Below are 11,325 nucleotides of genomic sequence, written 5' to 3' on the forward strand. Positions count from 1 at the left end.
TCACGACTTCAATACAATACTTCCGCCAGGACATATCATATATAACAATTGTATAATCACCAGCTGGGATATATCTAAATGTAACTAGAATATTACATACACAATGGTTATCCTGGACTATTTAAAATTATCTTACTTCACTCACTTTATGCTATCATTCCCTAGATTAATTATACATTCACCATATATATATATATTGATTATTGCGCAATAATCTTAACTCTATAAATATTCCGGTTCTTCTATATAAAGTAAATTAGCAATTTCTTTCACTTAAAGGTAAGCATTGAACAACCATCAATACGACCAGTTTGTTACCACCAACGGTAAGTATTACAGTATTACAGTACTCCTCAGTTGTGTTGAGACAGATGCAATTAGTAGTCACTGACTTCCCTAGTTAAGGCTTCCACATTGAGTACTAACGATATAGATATAGATTTTACTGCAGCTGCAGTGCTCACTTTCCTACTGTATATTTCCTGTAGCTGTATGATTGATAGAGCGTCCCCTGGCTATTGGAGAACCGGGTTTAGCTCTATCAAGTACTTCACAATCTTTACTAAGAATCACTCCGTTTCCTAGAACTTCTCTGAGTATCCTATACTTCCTGGTTACGGAGTCTTCCCTCAGTTATCCAGAGGATAAGGTTAGTACAGTCGATACTTTCGCTAGACAGATAAGAATTATACGTAGGGTTCTCTTCTATACTCCTAGGGTTCTGATGACTTGACCGAGCTTCCCCAGGCTCTTGGAGAACCGGGTTTAGCTCAGGTAATGATGAATCAGTAGATTAGACTTCACCAGGCTATTCCCTATTGCTGCTCCTGTCTTTGTGTTTAGTTATCAGAGAGGTGTCCCCTGGTTCCTAAACCGGGTTTAACTCTCTCTGGATCAGTACGCTCGCTAGACAAGATGATAAAGGAACAATTGACAATGATGGAGTTCTTGTAAGGACCTATGGTCTATGTCAGACTCCCGGAGGCAGTAACACCCGAACTCGATAGGGCTAAAGACTGTGGCCGTACAGAGATCTTAAACGTATCATCTGTATATTTAGTAACCCCGATGAACAAGAGTTCACTATTCTCACTAATATCTGTTGTGACCCTGTAAATGTATGCTCATCTACTCTGGCATGTTGATACTGCGAGGCATATAGTTATTGTCTATCCTTTCGTTGCTATGTAGCCACTTGCAAAAGGAAGATATACATCCACAACTGGGCTGCGGTTGGCAGCATCGGGGTTAATACGCAGGATCCGATGCCAGTGACCAAACTCTCTATAATGGTACGTCCTAGTTATAACCCAGGACTATTCTCCTCGGCTTTACGCCTATCCCTATCCAATGATCTGTCTGTGGATCTGACAGCTGTCCCTATCCTGCGTATGCAGCTTCTACAGTATATCAATTTAGGGGCTGTTCCGCCAGAAGTAATGGGCTGGGTTATTTAGAGAGTACCCCCTCACCACACTCACCCCGTGGTGCTCTCTGTTTTATCAGGGCAGAGAGAGGCTGGGTATGTGCTCCCTCCCATCCACCGTAGGACGAATCACTGGCCTGTAATGGAGGTGCCGCCTTCTCACTGACGCTGCGTCACACGACCACACCTCCCGATATGGATGCTCCGCTGTCACAGAGGAGGTTAGCGGTGATCTCCGCTGTCAACAGGATGCCGCGGTATCCAGTGCCAGACCTCCGGTGAGTTTATCCTGCCTTCCGGCACCGATGTCTGTCCCCCTCTCCTGCGCAGCCCTCCGGGTTATCAGGATTATTCCCGTCCCTCCCCCGTCGTCTCACCGCTTCCAGAAAGTTCTCTCCCCCCAGCCTTTTATCCCCTCTCACTCCGCTGGCAACTGTCTCCCTGGGGCACTCGCGCACCCCAACTTTATTTAACAGTAACAGAACATCTTACAGTCACGCTGTAGTCTCTCCCCTCGTGGCAGTGAAAACAGTATAGTCTGCCATAGTTTATATCAAGTGGCAGGGGCCATTGTTGCAGTAATATGGGATGTCCCACCAATAGGTTCATATACAATGGTACTCATACTGTCACATCAGTCTTAATTAATAAACAACACTTTGGTATACATCGGTATACTCACTTGTAGCATTTTTACCTTGCTAAACAAGGGTATATACATATCTACATATAAAGGGGTATTACATTTCTCCCCCTGGCGATCAAGTCGGCAATGTTGTTCACAAATGGCCACTTGATCTCCATTTACACTTAGTTGCCTATTGACTTATAACATTTGTAGCGCCTCACTGTATTTTATATAACCACATAGTACAGCACTACTTCCAAAATAAGGCCAGGAGTCTACAATGCCCGGATGCACTACTCTATTGACCACGGTGGGACACCCTAAGTGGTCATACGTCAACATTCTGGGCGGTCTACGTACTCGTGCTGGTAACGGAGGTTCACTTGGATAATCACTTATAGCAGGTTCACTCCCCCAACTATCTTCGGGGCTCACATAGGGCTCAGTGACTTCCCGTTCACCCTGTATTTCTCTGGGGGGTCCTACATTGGTCAACTGGTCAGAATCCAAGTCCCCCTGGAAGGCTGGGGAGGTATTTTCCGTTTGGTAAAAGTAACCCATCTCGTGATCGATCTCCTCTTCTCGACATACTTCGTGTACTGGACACTCAGAATGAGCCAATTTCTTTTTAGGGGGTAAAGAATCTGTGGCCGAGCCCTTATTCTCCGTAGGCTCAGGATCACTAGAAGGGAACACAATGTCCTGTGTAATGGGCAATAAATGCTGGCGATGGTAGGTAAGGATTGGTCCGGTATCATTCTCAGGAACAATCTGATACACCGGAAGGTCAGGCAACTTCTTCAACACTACATATGGGATGTCTTTCCATCGATTCGCAAGTTTTTGCTTGCGAGGGCAACCCAGTCTCTTAAGAAGTACACGGTCTCCTGGTAGTAATACATTCTCTTTTACCTTTCGGTTATACAATGTTTGATTTTTTTCATTTTGTTTTCGGGCAGAGTCTTGGGCTAATGAGTACGCCTTATTGAGTTCTTTTCTTAACTTATCAACGTACTTTGAATGAGACGTGGCATTAACTGAATTAGGAGAAGTGCCCAGACTGATATCAATAGGTAGTCGTGCTTCTCGGCCAAACATGAGCAAATAGGGTGAATATCCAGTAGCCTCATTCCTGGTGCAGTTATAGGCATGTACTAGATGACAAATGTACTTGTTCCAATGAGTCTTCTGTGTCGGATCTAATGTACCCAACATATTCAGTAGAGTTCGGTTGAACCTTTCCGGCTGCGGATCTCCTTGGGGATGATAGGGAGTGGTCCTGGATTTCCTTATCCCACACAGTTCACACAACTCCTTGATGAGGTGACTCTCGAAATCGGGACCCCGATCAGTGTGTATGCGAGCAGGTAACCCATAATGCACGAAAAACTTTTCCCATAGAGTCTTTGCTACAGTGATTGACCTTTGATCTGGGGTGACAAAGGCTTGAGCATATCGGGTAAAATGGTCAGTTATCACCAGAATGTTACTATTTTTACCATTGGGACTCTCAAAGGAAAGGAAATCTACACAGACCAAGTCCATAGGCCCAGAACTTCGGATACTGACTAAATTTGCAGCATTCTGAGGTAGAGTCTTTCTTAGGATGCAGTTTCTACACTTGCTGCAATACTCATCAATGTCCCGATTCATTAAAGGCCAATACACCCGTTCAGCTACTAATTGTTGCGTTTTGTCATATCCCAAATGTCCATGTTGGTCATGCAGGGCACGCAACACCACCTGTCTTAGATCCGCAGGAAGTACAAACTGGTCTTTTGTCCTACCACTTGGCTGGGTAGTTCTCCGATACAACAGTCTTTGTTTTATCACTAAATTTCTCCTTTGACGGCACAATATCTTATACCGTAAAGTATCTGGAGATGTGCACTCTGGCTTGGAAGGGTGTTGTAGTTGCTGCAACATAGAGCCTATCTCAAGGTCATCGTTCTGGGCTTGTCGTAACTGTTCCTGCGACCATTTAGGTAAGTATCTCATTTCTGCTGTGGTAATCCAACAATACATTAACGGTAAAGATTTTCCTGAAGCGCCTAATGCACTAACCTGTTCCGGCATTTGTTGGATACAGTGCACTTGCTGACACAGCCCTCGTAGAGCCGGCGCTGGTACTTCTACCCAGTCATCATTTTCACTAATATTGCTGGAATGGGGTACTCGCGATAATGCATCGGCATCGGTATTGTTAATCCCAGGCTTATATTTCAAATCAAAGGTGTAGTTGGATAGAGCTGCCAACCATCGGTGCCCTGTTGCATCCAGTTTTGCCGTGGAGTTGATGTACGTAAGGGGATTGTTGTCTGTATGCACGGTGAACCGAACTCCGTATAAGTAATCATGGAATTTTTCCACTACTGCCCACTTTAGCGCCAGGAATTCCAATTTATGGACCGCATAGTTCTTTTCACTACTGGAAAGACTCCGACTAACATAAGCTATGGGTCGTAACCCCTTATCGTGCCATTGATACAGTACCCCTCCTATTCCATCCATGGAGGCATCTACATGAACTTCATAGGGTAATTCGGGATTTGCATAGGCTAGTACGGGTGAGTGTGTCAAATGATGTTTTAATTGTTGAAACGAACTGTCACACTCTGCTGTCCAACGTTCCCCAAACTCTTCTTGTGGCTTATAATACCTTCCCAGGTTCTGCCGCAGTGTCCCTACCGGAGGATACCCTTTGGTAAGTTCGGTGAGGGGTCGAGCAATTTGAGAATATTGAGGGACAAAACGCCTGTAGTAACCACTGAATCCCAAGAAGGAGCGCAACTCTTTCAAAGTGTTGGGTTTCGGCCATTCCTTCACGGCTGCGATCTTATCCGGATCAGTGGATACTCCTTCCCGGCTGACTACATGGCCCAGATATTTGACAGTGGTCTGGCACAGTCTGCACTTGTCAATGGACAGCTTCAATCCCTTCTGATGTAATCTTTTCAGCACTTTTATTAATCTCCGATTGTGTTCTTCTAAGGTCTTCCCGAACACTATGACATCATCAAGGTATACAAGTACTTCACGATAGCACATATCCCCGATTACTTTTTCCATCGTCCTTTGAAAAGTGGCGGGGGCCCCCTTTATACCTTGTGGCATTTTAAGAAATTCAAAGAATCCTATCGGACATATAAATGCTGTCTTGGCACGATCATCCGGATGCATGGGTATTTGATAGTATCCTGACCGTAGGTCAAGCACCGAAAACCATTGGCTCCCCTGAAGGCAGTCCAACGCTTCTTCCACTTTTGGTACTGTGTACTGATCTTCAATAGTTCGATTATTCAGAGTTCGGTAGTCAATACACAATCTTATATCTCCGTTCTTTTTACGGGCGACCACAATGGGTGACGCATAAGGACTTTGGGATTCAGCTATTACTTGATTCTCCAGGAGGAATTTTAAATGAAGGCGCACATCTTCAAAATCTGCGGGAGCCAATCTCCTTGATCTCTCACGAAACGGGGTATCATCAGTCATTCGTATTCGGTGTTCCACTCCATCGGCGGTTCCCAAATCCCAATCGCTTAATGAATATACTGATTCAATTACTTTCATGTCCCGTATTAGTTGTTCTCGATCTTCATAGGATATGTCGCTGCCCTCAAAACATTCCATTATTCGGGAGTTGAAGGCAGGAAGGTCAACCTTATCAGGGATGAAGTGGGCAATATCCTTCGGAGAAGCAAGGCAATTGAGAGCTTGAGCCTCTTGCGCAGAAGAATGGGAGATTAGGTTATCTTGGTTTTGACACCATTTAGACAGCGTTTTGAATAGATGTGAATTAGTCCCCACAATTACAGACACCACCTCTTGTCCCGAGGGAGGATCCGGACATACGAGAGCTAGAAAGGGTAACGGATTTTGATACTTGGCCGTATCGTCCATAAACTGAAGGTGAGTGGTCACATATCCCAAGTAGGGGTATTTTTGATTACTCAGTCCCCATATCACTAGTCCATCTATAGGGTTCAGGGGTACCTCCGCCATATGTTGATGGTACCAACCCTCGAAGATTATGGAAACTTGTGACCCACTGTCCAGTAACACTCTACAATACTGTCCATTTATTAACGCGGGAACCAGTGGGGCGTCTCCAACCAGTCCCTGGTGTATCAAACCAGTCCACTGTGTGTTCCCCATTGAAGTTACATCTATATGTTGGGAGTCGATGCGGGGTTCATCGGCGTCCCTTGTAAGTTTCCCGACGGTGTTGAATCCCTGGAGTCAGTATTAGGTCCTCGTCGGCTATATCTTCGTTGTGGGCATTCAAAACTACGATGGCCCATTTGCCCACAACTATAACAGGTATAGTTATAGTTTCCTCTGTCATCCAATCTTCGATTATAACCTCTTCCCCGATTCATAGAGGCTCCAGTAGTCACTGGGTCAGTGGGAATTTGGAAGGCTATTAGTTGATCCAATTTCTTATTTTGTTCTTCCATAAGCTTGTATAACCGATCAGAGGCCACAGGTGCTTCAGTAGTTGGAATCACCACCTTGACTCTTTTGAGGGTCTTTTCTCTGTTTTCAATTTGCACTTCTTCCAATTTCACTTCTTTTATGAGCTCACTCAGAATCGGGGCTTTGTCTTTGGATATAGTGCACCTAAGCCGTTGGGCCACAGGGTTTGAGGTCAACGCTCCCCGCAACACATACTTCAGTCGTTTCTCATCCATTTCTGCCCCCAGAATCCCTCCTTTGTCTAATAATTTGTAAAGGATCTTATTTATGCGATAGATGAAATTAGTAAGAGTCTCATTAGGCTCTTGGTAGGTGTGATTTAGCCTGGATAATAGATCTCCTACATCCTCTAAAGTTCCGAATGAATAGTCCAGAGCATCAAAATAATCCTTGAGCGTACAGTTACTATTACTCCTCCTGGTAGCTTGTATGATGCCCATAGCAGGCCCTCTAAGACTTTCTACAATGCGTTGTTTTTTTATATGCTCCGGACATCGCCATTCTTCCGAATGCTGTGTAGCCGTTTCCCTCCACGCCTCGTAATTTTCTTCTCCTGTCGGAACGGGTAACAACCCAGAAAATATACGTAATCGCCTATATCCACCTTCATAATGCCACCTTTCCATCTGGCTGACCACTCGATCCATCACTTTATCCACCGACGGTTCTGTGTCCGTTTCTCTAGTTACATCAGTATCTAAATGCAGACTAGTATGGGAGTCGTTACCCCTATCTCCATTTCCAGCCTGAGTAGCATAACTTTCCAGTTGTATCTCTCTCTGCTCCTCACCAGTACCTCCCGGCCATATAATCTTCCACCTTTGAGTGGGTGATTGGGATGTTATAATCTGGGCCGGTATTAAGGTGGAATCCAATTTGTTAAGGTTAGTGATCAATACTGCACACACATCTCCTTCTTCACTTCTGGATTTTTTATCAATCAATTTGGGTCGACGTACTCCATACAATTTATCGACTTCTTCCAGAATTTCGTCGTCAGACATATTGTCAAACTGTCCTGCCAGTGCAAAACTACAATCCATAAATAATCCATGGCGCTGCATCCACTCCTGAAGTTCTGAAGACGTTAGGTGTTCCATGTTGGGTCAGTGGATCTCAGCAGTGCCTCCAAATGTAACGCTGTTTTCCGTACTTAGGTTAGGTAGTGCCTCCACCCCAAGCGGTGTCTGTTGTATTTGGCACCAATCACCAATACACTTACAGTTGGTGATCACTATTCGGGTGAGCTTGGGGAATCACCCAAACAAGAGAACTATAGCCTTTATCAATATAACAATTTATTCACGACTTCAATACAATACTTCCGCCAGGACATATCATATATAACAATTGTATAATCACCAGCTGGGATATATCTAAATGTAACTAGAATATTACATACACAATGGTTATCCTGGACTATTTAAAATTATCTTACTTCACTCACTTTATGCTATCATTCCCTAGATTAATTATACATTCACCATATATATATATATTGATTATTGCGCAATAATCTTAACTCTATAAATATTCCGGTTCTTCTATATAAAGTAAATTAGCAATTTCTTTCACTTAAAGGTAAGCATTGAACAACCATCAATACGACCAGTTTGTTACCACCAACGGTAAGTATTACAGTATTACAGTACTCCTCAGTTGTGTTGAGACAGATGCAATTAGTAGTCACTGACTTCCCTAGTTAAGGCTTCCACATTGAGTACTAACGATATAGATATAGATTTTACTGCAGCTGCAGTGCTCACTTTCCTACTGTATATTTCCTGTAGCTGTATGATTGATAGAGCGTCCCCTGGCTATTGGAGAACCGGGTTTAGCTCTATCAAGTACTTCACAATCTTTACTAAGAATCACTCCGTTTCCTAGAACTTCTCTGAGTATCCTATACTTCCTGGTTACGGAGTCTTCCCTCAGTTATCCAGAGGATAAGGTTAGTACAGTCGATACTTTCGCTAGACAGATAAGAATTATACGTAGGGTTCTCTTCTATACTCCTAGGGTTCTGATGACTTGACCGAGCTTCCCCAGGCTCTTGGAGAACCGGGTTTAGCTCAGGTAATGATGAATCAGTAGATTAGACTTCACCAGGCTATTCCCTATTGCTGCTCCTGTCTTTGTGTTTAGTTATCAGAGAGGTGTCCCCTGGTTCCTAAACCGGGTTTAACTCTCTCTGGATCAGTACGCTCGCTAGACAAGATGATAAAGGAACAATTGACAATGATGGAGTTCTTGTAAGGACCTATGGTCTATGTCAGACTCCCGGAGGCAGTAACACCCGAACTCGATAGGGCTAAAGACTGTGGCCGTACAGAGATCTTAAACGTATCATCTGTATATTTAGTAACCCCGATGAACAAGAGTTCACTATTCTCACTAATATCTGTTGTGACCCTGTAAATGTATGCTCATCTACTCTGGCATGTTGATACTGCGAGGCATATAGTTATTGTCTATCCTTTCGTTGCTATGTAGCCACTTGCAAAAGGAAGATATACATCCACAACTGGGCTGCGGTTGGCAGCATCGGGGTTAATACGCAGGATCCGATGCCAGTGACCAAACTCTCTATAATGGTACGTCCTAGTTATAACCCAGGACTATTCTCCTCGGCTTTACGCCTATCCCTATCCAATGATCTGTCTGTGGATCTGACAGCTGTCCCTATCCTGCGTATGCAGCTTCTACAGTATATCAATTTAGGGGCTGTTCCGCCAGAAGTAATGGGCTGGGTTATTTAGAGAGTACCCCCTCACCACACTCACCCCGTGGTGCTCTCTGTTTTATCAGGGCAGAGAGAGGCTGGGTATGTGCTCCCTCCCATCCACCGTAGGACGAATCACTGGCCTGTAATGGAGGTGCCGCCTTCTCACTGACGCTGCGTCACACGACCACACCTCCCGATATGGATGCTCCGCTGTCACAGAGGAGGTTAGCGGTGATCTCCGCTGTCAACAGGATGCCGCGGTATCCAGTGCCAGACCTCCGGTGAGTTTATCCTGCCTTCCGGCACCGATGTCTGTCCCCCTCTCCTGCGCAGCCCTCCGGGTTATCAGGATTATTCCCGTCCCTCCCCCGTCGTCTCACCGCTTCCAGAAAGTTCTCTCCCCCCAGCCTTTTATCCCCTCTCACTCCGCTGGCAACTGTCTCCCTGGGGCACTCGCGCACCCCAACTTTATTTAACAGTAACAGAACATCTTACAGTCACGCTGTAGTCTCTCCCCTCGTGGCAGTGAAAACAGTATAGTCTGCCATAGTTTATATCAAGTGGCAGGGGCCATTGTTGCAGTAATATGGGATGTCCCACCAATAGGTTCATATACAATGGTACTCATACTGTCACATCAGTCTTAATTAATAAACAACACTTTGGTATACATCGGTATACTCACTTGTAGCATTTTTACCTTGCTAAACAAGGGTATATACATATCTACATATAAAGGGGTATTACATTACACTGCACTTTCATAAAAGTTTTTACAGCTCTGTACTCCAAACCTTTCTCTTGTCAAATGGTTTACCCTCCTCTTGTCTTGGCTTAGGCAAAGGGACGGGTCAGGAATGCCCTTTATTTTACACTCCTCCTTGTACTCTGAATTGAGCACTTAGTGGCCGATGACCCTAACATTGGCAGTGCCGTATTTCCCATTAGGCACGTGAGGCACATGTCTAGGGGCGGTAGCTGCTGGGAGCGATACAGCAGATTCCTTTTCTGCATGATGCAGCTGAAACGGGTCACTACATTGGATCTAAAGGCAGCGTGGGGTTCCAACTCTTATTAAAGGAAGGGGAGGCTCATTATATTCTATACTACGGCAAGGGGGAGGCACATTATACTCTATACCAGTGGTTCTAAGCCTGGGGTATAAGTACCCCTGGTGGTACACTGCAGGCCACTTGGGGGTACTTGAAATTAATACTAGTAATGCCGAAAGAAGAGAAAGAAGCTACCTGTTCAGTGACGGTACTTTAATTCCATATACTCTTTTATACGTGTGCTGCACCTGTGGTGTACCCTTACAGTTGGTGGTGTGCTAGCCCCCACCATCATATTCTCTGGTTAATCTATTGCCACTAATTTGCTTATCTGGGTATTTTACACGTGATTATGGAATCTTCTGTACAAGCTATCCTGAACGCAATACATTCCTCCTCTGCCAGACTCCTCCTTCAGCTGGATAAGACTCGGTAAGGTATCTCATACTCTCCAGCTAATACTGAACGTTGTGATACACCTACTGGGGATGTTAATGCTACTCCCCCTGCCATGAAGCCCCTGTCTCTTTCTACACCTGATCCTGAACTGAACGAGTATACCGCTGTGGGAGTGCCCAAATTGAAGAATGCGTACTACAATACTCCTTTGAACATTGACTGTGTTACCGCTTCCACTCAGGCTCCTTTTTTGCTATTGGTATCTGCGATACGACACTGGAATTTGACAACATGTATTCGCGTATTCTTATATGCCTATGTCAGTTGTTTTCCTGATTTCCTTGGTGATAGCCCTTTTAGGCCAACCATGCTTCCCCAGGGATCTGAAAACTGGCCAGATTAGAGCTTTGAAAGGAGACACAGACTTGGCCTGATTAATGATTATAGCGCCTCTGTCCAATTTCTCCTATCAATATAGTTTCTTGCTCAGCACAACAGTGTGTATTGGACCTGGTGAATCCATATTGCGGTTATCTTTATTGTAATACTGTGATAATGTCCCCATATACTCTAGACAGGATAATCCTGGTCATTTTAGGGCCATTGACATAGCCCC

The 11,325-nt window shown here is 44.6% G+C and overlaps 1 protein-coding gene across 1 annotated transcript; it reads right to left on the reverse strand.

Annotated features, from left to right (window-relative positions):
• Positions 1–6,223: 6,223 nt before the first annotated feature.
• On the reverse strand, positions 6,224–7,633 carry LOC146015224 (paraneoplastic antigen Ma2-like). Its single transcript, XM_083151646.1, has one exon. It carries the CDS (start codon positions 7,631–7,633, stop codon positions 6,224–6,226), a length of 1,410 nt encoding a protein of 469 aa, XP_083007772.1.
• Positions 7,634–11,325: the final 3,692 nt, after the last annotated feature.

The sequence above is a fragment of the Crinia signifera genome, chromosome 1 (genome assembly GCF_055691185.1).
Source record: "Crinia signifera chromosome 1, ASM5569118v1, whole genome shotgun sequence".
In the NCBI taxonomy this organism is placed as follows: Eukaryota; Metazoa; Chordata; class Amphibia; order Anura; family Myobatrachidae; genus Crinia; species Crinia signifera.

Excerpts from the sequence above, each read along its gene's own strand:
- LOC146015224 (XM_083151646.1), bottom strand. The coding sequence starts at position 7,633 with ATGGAACACCTAACGTCTTCAGAACTTCAGGAGTGGATGCAGCGCCAT.